The sequence below is a fragment of the Hemitrygon akajei genome, chromosome 30, assembly GCF_048418815.1.
Source record: "Hemitrygon akajei chromosome 30, sHemAka1.3, whole genome shotgun sequence".
Classification (NCBI taxonomy): domain Eukaryota; kingdom Metazoa; phylum Chordata; class Chondrichthyes; order Myliobatiformes; family Dasyatidae; genus Hemitrygon; species Hemitrygon akajei.
The window spans coordinates 27664480-27679539 of NC_133153.1; the positions used below are offsets into that span (position 1 = coordinate 27664480).

Consider the following 15060-nt stretch of genomic DNA (forward strand, 5'->3'; position numbering starts at 1 on the left):
TTTCTTCCCTATCAGTATTGCTAACTTTATGTTTCTTCCTTATTTTTCTATTCCATACACCTACTTTAACCTCTCAGTTTATTTACATATAATTCTTTATTCTGAAACTAGTTGAATGTTGCTTCTGTTGCATGTCATGGCCAACCCACAACAGCAAATTCATACAAATGTATATGGTGAATAGAGTGATTTCTGATCTTTTTACAGCTGGAGTTTAGATTGTTCACGGTGAGTCAGCCAGTTTAGAGGGCAGAAGGTTCGTCTGTAGCTGCATACACCTCCTGCAGATGAACCTTCAAAGTCAGAGTATATTTATTGTCAAAGTACAGACAAGTTGCCATTAGCTATCTTGAGATTTATTTTCTTACAGGCATTTGCAGGAATATAAAGAAATACGATAGAATATATGAATGACTAGCCAACAACCAATGTGCAAAGGAAGTCAAATTGAGCAAATTAAAATAAATAAAAATAATACTGTGAATGTGAATCTGTAGAGTCCTTGAAAGTGGGTCTTTAGGCTGTGGAAACAGTAAAGAGTTCAGGTGAGTGAAGTTAACCACACCGTTTCAGGAGCCTGATGGTGGTAGGGTAATAACGGTTCCTGAACCTGGTGGTGTGGGACCAGAGTCTCCTGTACCTCCTGCCTGATGGTGGTACTGAGAAGAGAGCATGGCTTGGATGTGCGGGTCCGTGATGATGGAGGCTGCTTTCTTGAGGCAGCGCTCCTTGTAAACCTTCTACCCTCTTTGGGTGATTCGGTCCACTGCCTGCAACCCCCCCTCCCCCCTTTTCCGAAGGAACTGGATGAATGTCGCCACAACTTACCCTGTCCTTGACAGTGATCTGAGAAGGACAAATGAGAGGCCAGCACACTGAGTGAACTCAGCAGGACATTATCTGAATCATCTTCAAAGATTCGGTCTTCTCAGATATCCAAACTTTTAAGGGTTTCTGCCCTATTGTGCAAAAAACATTGTACTTCCTTTTATATCACACAGGATTAATTTACTGGCTTTATGTTTAAAGCTTAAGTGGTGGATACAGCCCAGTCCATCACAGGCAAATTCCTCCGATCACTGAGTGTATTTACAAGGAGCATTGCCACAAGAAAGCAGTATCCATCATCAAAGACCCCCATTATTCAGGCCGTGCTCTCTTCTTGCTACTATCATGGGGCAGGAGGTACAAGAGCTACACCACCAGGCTTAGGAACAGTTATTGCCTGACAACCATCAAACTCCTGAACCGGTGTGGAAAACTTCACTCACCTCAACTCTGAGCTGACTCCGCAAGCGGTAGACTCGCTTGCAGGAATTTTACAACTCATGTTCTCAGTGCTATTTATTTATTTGTTTGTTTATTATTTGCACACTTTGTCTTCTTTTACACACAGGTTGTTTGTCAGTCTTTATTTATATATAGCTTTTCATATATTCAATTGTATTTCTTTATTTTCCTGTAAATGCATTTGCAAGAAAATGAATCTCAAGGTGATATATATGTCCTTTGATAATGGATTTACTTAGACCGTGACTTTGACTTCTATTTACAGCACTGTGCAAAAGTCTTATTCGCATATATATAGTGAGGGTGTTTGAGACTTCTGCGCAGTACTTTAGTAATTTTATGTACTGCTGCTGCAAAAAATAATGGATTTCATGACGAGAGTAATGATAAACATGATTCTGATATGGGTCTCTATTGTGGACTGAGAGTGAGAGGGAGGCAGGGAGAGGGGAATCATGGTTGGGAAAAGGGGAAGGGAGTGCGGAGGGAGTGGGAAGCACCAGAGAGACGTTCTGTAATGATCAATAAACCAATTGATTGGAATCAAATTACCTTGCCTGGTGTTTCAGGGCTGGGTGTGTCTGCACCCATGCCAACCCCTGCTCCTGGCACTCCTTCTCTGCCACCTGTCCCACGCCCCTCCCGCAGCGCTCCACCCTCACCATTCCCAGCATCCTTTGCGTCCACCTAATTTTCAAACTCGCTCTCTGTTCCCCGTTGACTACTACAGTACGATGCAAAGGTCTTAGGCACCCTAGCTGTATATACATGCCTAAGACATTTGCACAGTACTGTAGAGGGGATAACTCTTGTATATCAGGCCCAAATTTGATCGTCTTTTCCTAAGGCTGAGCTTATTTCCATTTGCACAATTCAAATTGAAGGAGATCCTTGTCACTGTCTGTTCATCAGCTTCCTGCTGCTGTGGAGCTCTGCTTTCATTATTCATTGGCCTCTGTTTCTTTTCCACAGGATCCCACTCCAATGTTTATAAGGAGCCAGCAATCCTGGTTGGTCCTGAGAACCTCACACTAACTGTGCACCAGACCGCTGTCCTGGAATGCGTGGCGACAGGAAACCCTCGGCCAATCGTCTCCTGGAGCCGCCTAGGTGAGCACCTTGCCGCGACATGTGGCGGCTGTGGTTATTATTGATGGGGGTTGGGCGACGTTCACTTCAAGGGACGCCAAAGATGGACAAGCTTTTAATGGAAGGGAGGTGTGCAGGGAGAGTGAAAGATGAACCAGGGATTTGTGGTGATCTGGCTTTGGTATATAATTAAAATGTGACCCACCCATACCCAAATTAAACCCCACCCATTTTCTTAATGCCTTGCTCATCTGATTCAGTTAGATGCCTTTGTGCATGGGTTGGGAAGAGCCTCTGCTCCTGGTCAGCAGCTTTCCAATGGGCTGAATGGTATGCCTGTCAGAACCTGAATGGCCAGCTCAGCTCGACTCCCCAGCTTTTCTCTCACACACTCTCTCTCACTCCCTCGCTCTCTCGCTTTCACTCTCACTCTCACTTTCACACTCTCTTATTCACTATCTCTCTCATTTACTCTCTCATTCACTCTCTCTCACTCATTCTCTCTTATTCACTCTCTCTTTCTCTCTCTCTCTCTCTCATTCACTCTCTGACTCACTCTTAATTTCTCTCTCGCAATGCACACCTCCAGCACCACACAGTTTCATGCACTCACACATCCATTGACACGTTCACATTTGGCACGTTTTGTGAGCCACAGTCCCGAGGAGACACCAGATTTCCCGGAGGGAGAGAGAGAGAGAGTCTAAAAGCAGCGAGCCGGTCAGTCAGCATGTTTTGCGCGCCAGCTGAAAGAGATGGGGGATTTTTTTACATCTGTATTTCCTCGAGAGAAGGACGCAGAGTCTATAGATGTGAGGCAATGTGGCATCAAAGTCAAAGGTGCTATACAGTTTACAGAGGAGGACGTGCTATCTTGAGGCAAATTAGGGTGGATAACTGACCAAGACCTGACAATGGACCCTGTTGGAGGCCCGAGCAGAGACCCAGGAGGGACATTTAAAACATCCTTAGCATGGGTGAGGTCTCAGAGGATAGCTGATGTTGTTCCGTTGTTTAAGAAAGGTGCTTAAAAATAAAACCAGCAAATTATAGGCTGGTGAACCTGACATCAGTAGTGGGAAAGGCATTGGAAGGTATTCCAAGAGTCAGGATATATTAGTGTTTGGATAGACAGGGACTGATGAGGGATAGTCAACATGGCTTTGTGTGTGGTGAGTACTTATCTAGCCAATCTTATATAGAGTTTTTTCAAGGAAATTTCCAGGAAAATTGACAAAGGCAAAGCAGTAAATGTTATCTACATGGACTTTAGAAAGGCATTTGACAAAGTGCCATTTGACAGGTTAGTCAAGAAGGTTCAGTCGCTTGGCATCCAAGATGAGGTAGTAAATTGAATTGGACATTGGCTTCACAGAAGAAGACAGAGAGTGGTTCTAGATGGTTGCCTTTGTGACTGGAAGTAGTTGACTAGTGGTGTATTGCAGCGATCAGTACTGGGTCCATTGTTTGTCATCTCGGTCAATTATCTTGATGATAATGTAGTAAACTGGATTAGCAAATTTGTGGATGGGGTTGTAATGGATAGCAAGGAATATTGTCAAAGCTTGCAGTGGGATCTGGACCATCTGGTGAAATGAGCTGAAAAGTGGCAGATGGAATTTAAAGCAGACAAGTGTAAGAGGTCCAATCACGAGCAAGCGAAAATCTACAGACACTGGAAATCCAAGCAACACACACAGAATGGTGGAGGAGCTCAGCAGGCCAGGCAGCCACAGCAGGCAGCCTCAGCAGGCCAGGCCAGGCCGAGACCCTTCATCGGGAGTCCTGCTGAAACGTCGACTGTACTCTTTTCTATAAATGCTGCCTGGCCTGCAGAGTTCCTCCAGCATTTTGTTAAGTATAAGATGTTTCACTTTGGGAGGACCAACCAGAGTAGGCCCTGCACAGTGAGTGGTAGGGCACTGAGGAGTGCAGTGGAACAGAGAGATCTGGGAGTACAGATCAATAATTCCTTGAACGTGGCCTCACAGATAGGGTCGTAAAGGAAGCTTTTGACACATTGGCCTTCACTAATCAAACTACCGAGAACGGGAGTTGGGATGTCATATTGAAATTAATTAAGCCATTGGTGAGGTTCTGTTTTGGTTACTGATCTACAGGAAAGATGTAAACAGGATTCAGAGAGTACAGAGAAAAGTTACAAGGATGTTGCTGGAAAAGGTTGAATAGGTTAGGAAAGGAAAAGGTTGGAAAGGAAAAGGTTGAATAGGTTAGGACTTTATTCCCTGGAACGTAGAAGATTGAGGGGAGATTTGATAGAGGTATACAAAATAATGAGGGGTGTAGATAGAGTAAATACCAGCAGGCTTCTTCCACTGAGGTTGGGTGAGACTGGAAATAGAGGTCATGGATTGAGGGTGAAAAGTGAAATGCTTAAAGGAAACATAGAGGGGAACTTCCTCATTTAGAGGGTGGTGAGAGTGTGGAACGAGCTGCCAGCTCAGGTGTTGGATGCAGGGTCAATTTCCACTTTTAAGTGAATTTTGGATCGGTAAATGGACAGGAGGGGTATTAGAGGGTCAGGTCAATGGGACTAAGTAGATTAGTGGTTTGGCTTGGACTAGATGGGCCTTTTCCTATGCTGTAGTGTTCTATAACTACACACACACATACACATAAGGAAACCTCACAAAGACATACACTCGCATGTAAATATACATACATGAACATTCCTGAGTTTTTACACACACACACCACCCCCCCCCCCCCCCCCCCCCCCCGTGTCTGGCCTAGACTCAACACTTGCACTCCCCATCAGCCTTGGGGGTTGATGTCACGGACTGTAATCTGCCAGCCTTTTTCCTTTCAACCTAATTTTATGTATTGCACTGTACTGCTGCCACACACAAAAAAAATCATGATATATGTGAGCAATGATAAACCTGATTCTGATATGGGTCTCTATTGTGGACTGAGAGTGGGAAGGGGGCAGGGAGAGGGGAATCAAATGACCTTGCCTGGTGTCTCGGGGCTGGGTGAGACTGCGTCTGTGCCAGCACTCCTCGCCAGCTGTCCCCACGCCCCATCCTCGCCATTCCCAACATCCTTTGCTCCCGCCAGATTTACGAACTCACTCTCCGCTCCTTGTTGACAAATACAGTACTGTGCAAAAGGCACCCTAGCTGGAGATATGTACCTGAGACATTTGCACAGTACTGTCATCCCAGGATGAATAAAGAAGTAATGTAGTAAGATTTTTTTATTGGAAAAGATGGACTGTTGGGGTTAGGAGATGATATACCATTCACTTTTTGTAGGGACTGGATTACTGAGGTGAAGGTGCCATCATATTGGGCTACATTGTGTTACACAGAAATTGCTTTCCAAAACCAGCTTGTGCGACCTAATATTGGTGTTAATAGACAGTTCATATGTTAAGAGTTTTGTGCATCACATTCAGCATTAATTCAGCACCAGCATTATCTGGGTAAAGAGTAAACACTGCTTCAAGCTTTTTTCCTGTGTAGTGTGTGTGGAGAATGAATCTTTAATACGAGCTCGCTTTGGCCAGGGCTTGCTAATGAAATATGCAAAGTTATAGATGAGATTGTTGCAAGCAGAATTGATAGCAAGCTCATGAAAACCACAACGGGGGGTTTATTAAATGTCATGGATAATATTTGTACTTTAAACATGCGTTGCTGATGGGAGCAAAAAAAAAGAACAAGTTTGTTTCAAACGGAAGAATTATTAATAGTGGCTCATATCTGTACTTCAAGGTTATAGGTTTATAATTAGACACAGCCATTTAGGTGGAACTCTTATTGATTCCAGCTGTGTGGTTGAACAGAGCCTGTCTAGAGAGGAGTACACAGCCAGCAAGCTTTAGCAAATCACGTTAAAAAAACTTGGCGCTGCCAATTAAAAAATGGTAGGCATGTGATGAATGCTGTAATAATTCAGTGGCCGTTTCATTCGGTACCTTCTGTACCTAATAAAGTGGCAATTGAGTGTATATTCTTGGTCTTCTGCTGCTGTGGCCCTTCCGCTTCAAGTCTCAGCGTGTTGTGCATTCAGAGATGCTCTTTTGCACACTGTTATTGTAATGCGTGGTTATTTGAGTTACTGTCACCTTCCTGTCAGCTCGAACCAATCTGGCCATTCTCCTCTGACCTCTCTCACTGGAAGGGCATTTTCGCCCATGGAGCTGCCACTCATTGGGTGTTTTTATTTGTTTTTTTTTAACGCCATTCTCCGTAAAGACTGTTGTGCTTGAAAGTCTCAGAAGATCAGGGATTTCTGAGGTACTCAAAACTATGCTGTCCGGCAGGAACAATATTCCACAGTCAAAGTCACTTTGATCACATTTCTTCCCTCATTCTGATATTTGGTCTGAGCAACAACTGAACCTCTTGACCTTGTCTGCATGCTTTTACACATTGAGATGCTGCCACATGACTGGCTGATTAGATATTTGCATTAATGAGCAGGTGTACCTAATAAAGTGGCCGGTGTGTGTGTGTGTGTGTGTGTGTGTGTGTGTGTGTGTGTGTGTGTGTGTGTGTGTGTGTGTGTGTGTGTGTGTGTGTGTGTGTGTGTGTGTGTGTGTGTGTGTGTGTGTGTGTGTGTTAGCAATAATTTCATATGCAGGCACAGACTTTTGCCAACATGACAGCGCTGTAATGGTGTGTCTGCTTCAGAGCACAGCGGGGTTACCAAGGGTTTCAGATCAATGCTGCGAAATGCACTTCACTGATGTATCCACATTGATGTAGCTCTTCCTCAGTGCGATACCCTGCAGGCGTCTTTAGAGCACCTGCATTGATATATGTGTCACTATCAATGTATCTATGCTGATCCAACTGCAACAGTATGTCTGCTTCAGTACATCTATATAAATGTAACTACACTGATGTCAATTTATCTACATTTGTTCATTTTCCTCACTGTATTTCCCCACCCAGAGTGGATGGACTCAGATTGCACTGACTCACGCACGTGCAAACAGTAATTTGCAGCCACGCGGCACGACGTTTGAGGTTTTATTTTGCAGCGCTGGGGATTTTTGAGAAGCTACTTGTGCCTTTGAAAATGGCAGGAGAGACTTTCACTTGCTTCCATCTGGAATAGCGGAGCTCAAGAGCAGAGGGAATGAAGCGTGTAATATTTCACATTGTAGTCAGCTGGTGTGCTGCAATATTTGAGAAGTGTAAGATTGTAGTTAATACGGCACAGCCTCACCAGAGAAATCTAAATGAGCCACCTGTGGTCGTACTTGTAAAAAACTGACTCAGATCTACTGGTGACGCGAGGAATTTTTTTTTGTGGCCACTATTGTGGTTTGGAATACACCAAGACAAGTGTTGGAGGCAGATTCAACAGTAGTATTCGTAAAGAGAGCTGGATGAGTCTAGAAAGCACTGTTCCCTCTAAGCTATGCAGGTGCATGGCCGCACAGTAACTCAAATGCTCCCACGCACATAGCTCTTGTTGCCATGCAACTGGGGTTTTCTTTTATAAAAAATTTTATTAGAGTGCTGAGCGATTTTCAGGCTGTGTAAAGCATTCCTGCTCAGAGTAATGGTTGGTCTGCGCAGCTGTAAAAAGACTCATTTTAAAAAACTGACAGAGTAAGAATTTGCAGGACCATGAGGAGAGGGCTTGCCTGAATTGATGGGCTGAATGCTCTCTATGCTACAATCATCAAGCAGGGCAGTCACTTAATTTGAATGTGATGCCTGTAATTTTCAGCTACACATGTTAAGACGGAAGCAGGGCGCACATCCAGAAATAATTGGAGCAGATCTGTTGGCTGCAGTATAATCCTTACCCGTCACCATACACAGGGCAGGTGGGAGAAGCGATGAACTAGTATAAAGTATAAAGTCCTGATTGAGTTTCAGCAGTGGGAAGGGTGAGCAGCTTCCAAGCTCCTGGGTGTCTCAGGATTTATTCTGGGCCCAAGACATTGGTGGAATCATGAAGAAGGTACACCAGCCCCTCTGCTTCTTTGGGAGTTTGAGGTGATTGAGTATGTCACCGAAGACTCTTGCAAATTCCTGTAGGTGTACAGTGCAGAGCATTTTGTCAGGCTGCAATGAGGCCTAGTTTGCGGACTCCAGTTTGTGGATTGCAAGATCCTGTGCAGTTCAAAATATGTCAGATTTAATAATTTAGGGCAAAAACGTAGAGCGGGAAAAACACAGAATACAAAAAAGAAACCATAAGGCTGATAAAAAGACTACAGTCCAAGTCCACATCCAAAACACAGAAAATTTAGGCAACATTGTTCCTCCCTGTAGCAGAGCGATCTCCCCAGCGATAAAAAGGCAATCTCCCCTCTCCATAACGGAGTGATCTCCCCAACGATAAAAAGGCAATCTCCCCTCTCCATAACAGAGTGATCTCACCAGCGATAAAAAGGCAATCTCCCCTCTCCATAACAGAGCGATCTCCCCAGCGATAAAAAGGCAATCTCCCCTCTCCATAACGGAGCGATCTCCCCAGTGATAAAAAGGCAATCTCCCCTCTCCATAACAGAGCGATCTCCCCAGTGATAAAAAGGCAATCTCCCCTCTCCATAACGGAGCGATCTCCCCAGTGATAAAAAGGTAATCTCCCCTCTCCATAACAGAGCGATCTCCCCAGCGATAAAAAGGCAATCTCCCCTCTCTATAACGGAGTGATCTCCCCAGCGATAAAAAGGCAATCTCCCCTCTCCGTAACAGAGCGATCTCCCCAGCGATAAAAAGGCAATCTCCCCTCTCCATAACAGAGTGATCTCCCCAGTGATAAAAAGGCAATCTCCCCTCTCCATAACGGAGCGATTTCACCAGCGATAAAAAGGTAGTCTCCCCTCTCCGTAACAGAGCGATCTCCCCAGCGATAAAAGGCCATTCCCAATTGTCCTGATTCTGAAATGCAACACTGGCATATTATGCCTGCTATATTTTACCTTGCCGTTACATTTTGAGGAATCCAAGTATTTTCTATACTCTCTTATGAAAGGCAGGATACTTCATAAGCATATTTAAATTGCGAGCCTTTTTTAAGTTCACGAAATATTTTTTATTCAGAAACATATACAGGAAATGCCATACTCTTATTAATCTTTTTTGGCATTCATTATGGGATCCTATCAATACATTCTAATAACTCTGCATCACGCCACTCATATTAACCTTTTTGAACAACACACCCACGAACAGTTTGGTTGATCACAGTGAGAGGCCAGAGAGTGGCCAAAGCCCTGGAGTGAAACAAAGAAATTTCACCATGAAAGGCACAATGAATCCGTTACAACAGCAACCATACATACTAGTCAGAATACTAAGAACATATCGTATCTTTTATTAAACATAAAAACCAATTAAAATCCACTGTGCAGCTGGGATTTCCGAGACCTAGGTAAACACAGCAGTGAAAGGGATGCATCATTATAGTTAATTCAGCATGAGCACACCGATGCTGAATGTGAGCTGTGTTTTCATAAGTTCCCTTATCACAGATTAGTATTGAAATCTGAAACAAATTCTCCAAACTGAGTTTTAATCAGGTTGGGTGAACAATTTAAAAAAATTGGATTCCAAAATATGATTTCATGCTGGGAGCTTCAAACGAGATTTATTAATTTATGGATTGATATGATATTCTATGAAGATATAATTATAATGAGTACACTATGGGGATCATGGCAATGGAGGAACATTTATAATGTATAACAGTGTAATTAGATTGACTCATAGCAAAGTATGTTTTTGTCTTTGTCACATTAGATTTTATTTTATGCACTGATTACTAACTTGCTCAATATTCCACTGGAAAGGTCCTTTAAGTTTATGAAACTGAGACCTTTGTATCTACAACAATTTACAGCAATTTGCAGTTTAATTGTAAAGGATATGCATCATGAAACATGTAGGAATTTGATGTATGTGGACAGATCATATAATTCATAATCTTGGTAATTTGGTTTGCATTCTGAGACCTGAGCTTGAACAGCCCAGGGTGTTGACTAAATAGCCTGCTGTGAGCTGAAATGTGGCTGTTGACTGGACACAGATACGCAATCACAAAGAAGGTCCCGTCTGAAACACGGTGCGGAGCTTTCTGACTGGTGGAATCACCACCTGATGTTCAGGCTGCAATGTGCAGGATCGAAAGAGGGTTGTCGAGTCAGCCAGCTCCATTATGAGCGCAACCCTTTTCACTATTGAGAAATCTTGAAGAGTAGGTGCCTCGAGAAGGCAGTATCCAGCGTTAAGGATCCGTGCCATCTGCGCCAAGCCCCCTTCTCATTACAGAAGCCAGAAGAGGGATAGAAGTCTGAAGACCAATACCCAATGTTTTAGGAACAGCATCTTCCCCTCTACCATCAGATTTCTGAATGGACCATGAACCCATGATCGCTACTTCACTATTCCTCTTTTTCAATATTACTACTTATAGTACTTTTTAGGTTGTTACTGCCAGGGGTGGTAACAAGGATAAGCTCCCACTAGCTATTAAACGCTCCCATTGGCGTGCTCCTCAAATAACCTCTGCCAACCAAGTCCAGCTCCTAGCTTTCACACACGGCTTAGGTACAAAGCCCGGTGAAACCATTTCTACTGACTGGAATAGGGCCAAAGGTGGGTTACTGGTGCCTTAACATCCATTGCTTCGGGCAGGTGGGGCTCATCAACTGTGATTGGCAGCTCATCTAAAAGAAGAAAAGTTATTATCTCAAACTTGTGCTGCCTTGCAGCTATACCCACTCACGGGGAAGGCTTCAGGAGTAAACCCAAAGGAAAAGTCCGGAGCTGGAGTCCTTACATTGAGTTCAATGTTGACTGGTAACTCCTGTGACGCTGCTGGTACCAAACTGTATCGGCCTCTGCTGTTTCTTTGGGTTCAACAGATGTGTGGAAAGGGGGAGCGAACGCTCTATATTATACTGCCCAGGCTTGCGTATCTCGACAGCTAGGATGCAAGTTCATGGTTGACTCTAAGCAATGGAGGCCCAAGAGTAAATGTTATGGCTTGCACTTCACAGCTGCTGCAAAACAAATGTTAGTGATTATAGATCTGATTGTGAGCACAGAGATGTTCTCATTGGGCCACACTTGCCTAGCAGTATGGGGATGTTTTTGGTGAAGAAAGAGAAAAAAAGTGACTTCTACTCCAGTGATGACCTATGCCTTGGTGGGGATCAAAAACTATGGTGTGAACTCGCATTTGCTGTGGTTTTTGTTGTAAAGTGAACAAAGTCACCAGAGAGAAGTAGCTGTTAGATTTGAAGCAGTATCTTTATTCGACAAAATGAGACACCGAAGGCATCATATTGAAACCTCTTTCAGAGGAAGCACTGCTTTACCCAACACTACACGACACTTCATATGCTAAAGATCAATGGACAATTCCACATTTAAAGTGCATCCCTAAAGTTGAACTACACACAAACTTCACACTTCCCTCTTCCCACCCACACTACAGACACCCAAATGAATTTAAATCAGCATTGCCTGGTCTTTCAATTATCTGCAGTTCACAACTTTTAGGAACCCATTTGTCCAGAGCTGCATTTTAAATTTAATCTACAGTCCATATTCAGATCTGAAGATTGATAGTGAAAGTTAGTTGCTGAAGTTATTTGCTATATGCGCTAACCCCCCCCCCCCCCAAAAAAATGCCCTAACATTTCCAATGGTAGCTGACTTGTTGGTGAGTCAGGAGATCCAAAGTTTAAAATCTCCTCCAAAAATTGCAGCTGCAGTGGTCTTTTGGATAAAAAGTTGAACTGATTATTCTCTTAGGTGGAAATCAAACCTTCTTGGCACAGACAAGAGCACCAGAGAGGCCCCTATTGTCTTGGACAAAAACAGAGATGATCTGGGCAACATGATTTCAGATTCTGATTTATTTATCACCTACAGTGCCGTGCAAAAGTTTTAGGCACAAGTAAAAAATAATCTGTAAAGCGAAGATGCATTCAAACATAATGAAAAGTCTCTAAATAGCAAAAAAAATTACTATAAAGAGCAGTAAACAGTAATAAAAAAAATCAAATCAATGTTTGTTGTGACCACCCTTTGCCTTTAAAACTGCATCAGTTCCCTTAGGTACACGGTTGTGTAGTTCTATAAGAAAATCGGCATGTAGGTTGTTCCAAGCATCATGGAGAACTTGCAGACTTTGGCTGTCTCACTTGCTTCCGTTTCTCCAGCCATGGCGATGCTGAGATCAGGGCTCTTTGGAGGCCGTATCATCTGAAACTATACAGGAAGTCTAGGGTGCCTAAGACTTTTGCGCAGTACTGTGCATGGGAACAAACGGTGAAATGCATAGTTTGTGTTAACAACCAACACACCTAAGGACATGTTTGGGACACTTTGCAATTATATTTATTTATTTATTTAGTGATTACAGCGCATAGTAGGCCCTTCCAGCCATGCTGGCCCAGCAATCCCACAACCACAGTGAACTCTCATCTAATCATGGGACAGTTGACAATGACCAGTTAACCTGCCCGGTGTGTCTTCAGACTGTTGGAGGAAGCCAGAGCACCCAGGGAAGACCCATATATTCTGCAGGGAGAATGCACGGTGACTCCTTACAGAATGGTACTGGATTAAACTCCAAACTCCGGAACACTTCGAGCTCAAGTTTCATTGCGCTCACAGCCATGCCACTGTGGTACCTGCCATAGGAGCTTCCAGTAGACAGCTTACCTAACTTATAATAATGACTGCTATCCAGAGTAGGCCAAAGTGCTTTGAGGTGCTCTGGGAGGAACATGCAAACTTTTCCTTTAAGGTTTGAGACCCAGTCTGGATTTGAACTACTGGATTAGGGTGTGGTCTTACTGTAGGTAGTACAGCAGTCACATAGCTCCAGTGAACTCAGGTTCGATTCTGACTCCTAAACCTTGGAGTTTGCGTGTTCTCCCTGTGACCAGTTGCATTTCCTCCCGGTGCTCTGATTTCCTCCCACATTCTTGAAGGCGTGAATGGTTTCTGGGCCGCAGTTTCCCCCAGTGAAGTAGTTGGGTGAAGCATCAAGGGGAGTCTGTGGCCATATGAGAGAGAATAGGCTCCAGGGAAATGAGTGGGAGACTGGATCGATGGGATTAGTCTGATGGCTGGAAAGGATGCAATGTTTTTTTAAAGAGAATATAGGGAAATGTAATCCAGCCTCATTGTTTAGTGTGGTAGTCAGCAAGTTACAAATTGATGGTAGTTCATTCTGGGAGACTAGAAGTTAGGTCAATATGTCCTTTTTTGCTCAGGTAGATGCAAGTGCCTTGTGGCATTGGTAAAGAAAGGTATGTAGGTGTCTAACATCTCTCTGTTGACACCATCCAACAGCAGACCAACTGGGCATCATTGATTAACTATTTGCAAGAACTTTCTTTGTGCTTCTCCACTTGGTACGTAACAGGATAGACTATAGCAGAAATAACTAATTTGCTTGGATCATTTTAGGCTCACTTGAGAAACAGATCAGACATCAGGTTAATTCACAGCTAATCACAACACTTTCCAGTACCAGTGACCAGGGTTCAATTTCTGCTGCTGCCTGTAAGGAGTTTGTACGTTCTCTTTGTGACAGCGAGGATTTCCTCCAGTTGCTCTGGTTTCCTCACACAGTCCAAAGCTGTACCGGTTGGTAGGTTAATTGGTGGTTGTAAATTGTCCCATGTTTAGGTTGGGATTAAACTGGGGGTTGCTGGGTGGTGCGGCTCGAAGGGCCACGTGTGCCTATTCCGCACCGTTTCTCAATAAATAAATACATTTTATACACTGTCCCAATTTGCTTTCTTTTGGAGTTAACAGATCAGAAGATCAGTTTAAACTGTGTATGTGTCCCATTCCTGAGTACGTGTTTAGCACTGCAGGTGGAGTGTTAAGTGTATTGTAATGAGGAAATGTTCGGACTTGTTAAATCTCAGACCTGTCAGGATTAAGGTGTTAATGAATAATTTGTATGACCTCGGTGGCAGAGTTTATAGGGGAGTGTTTGTCTCACAGTGCCCGAGATCCGGGCTCAGTTCTGATCCTGGGTGCTGTTGATGGGGAGCTCGCATATTCTCCCTGTAACCGAGTTGGGTTCTTTTCATTGCCTTGGTTTTCTCCCATATCCCAGTGACATGCGGGTTAGTAGATTAGTTGGTCAGTGTAAATTGCCCTTGGTGGTAGATTTTCAAGAGATTGTAGGAAGAATGAAAGATGGGATTAATGGGTTAGTTGGTGTAGAATTGTGCTTGATGGTCATCTTAGACATAGAACATAGATCAGTAAAGCACAGTACAGGCCCTTCCGCCCACAATGTTACACTCCCTTCCGCAACGTTTACAAAGCTCTCCTTCACGCAGCTTTTGAAAATTCAGATCACTCTTCTATCCTGCTTTTGCCGACCTACAGGCAGAAGCTGTAACAAGAGGCAGCCATAGTTAAAACTGTCCACTGTTGGTCCGACCAATCGGCCTCCGTGCTGCAGGACTGCTTCAATGACGTTGACTATCGGGATGTGCATCAACGATGTTGTCCCCCAGGGGTCGGTCAGGGTCTTCCCGAACCAGGAACCCTGGATCCATAGTGCAGTGCGAGCAGCACTTACAGTGCAACGTTGGGCTTACGTTGCTGGCAATCAGCAGGAGCTCAGGAAAAGCAGCTACCATTTGCGCAAAGCTATCAAGGCTGCAAAACAACAATACAGGGACAAGATTGAGTCAAGATACAC

At 43.8% G+C, this 15060-nt stretch overlaps 1 protein-coding gene across 2 annotated transcripts in view; it reads left to right on the forward strand.

The window, feature by feature from the left end:
- igdcc3 (immunoglobulin superfamily, DCC subclass, member 3) overlaps positions 1 to 15060 on the forward strand; it is a 191934-nt gene that overhangs the window by 129303 nt on the left and 47571 nt on the right. For both annotated transcript variants that reach the window (XM_073033203.1, XM_073033204.1), the window contains one exon: positions 2263 to 2400. In XM_073033203.1, the coding sequence (XP_072889304.1) occupies positions 2263 to 2400 (138 nt within the window). The remainder of the gene's footprint in view (positions 1 to 2262; positions 2401 to 15060) is intronic.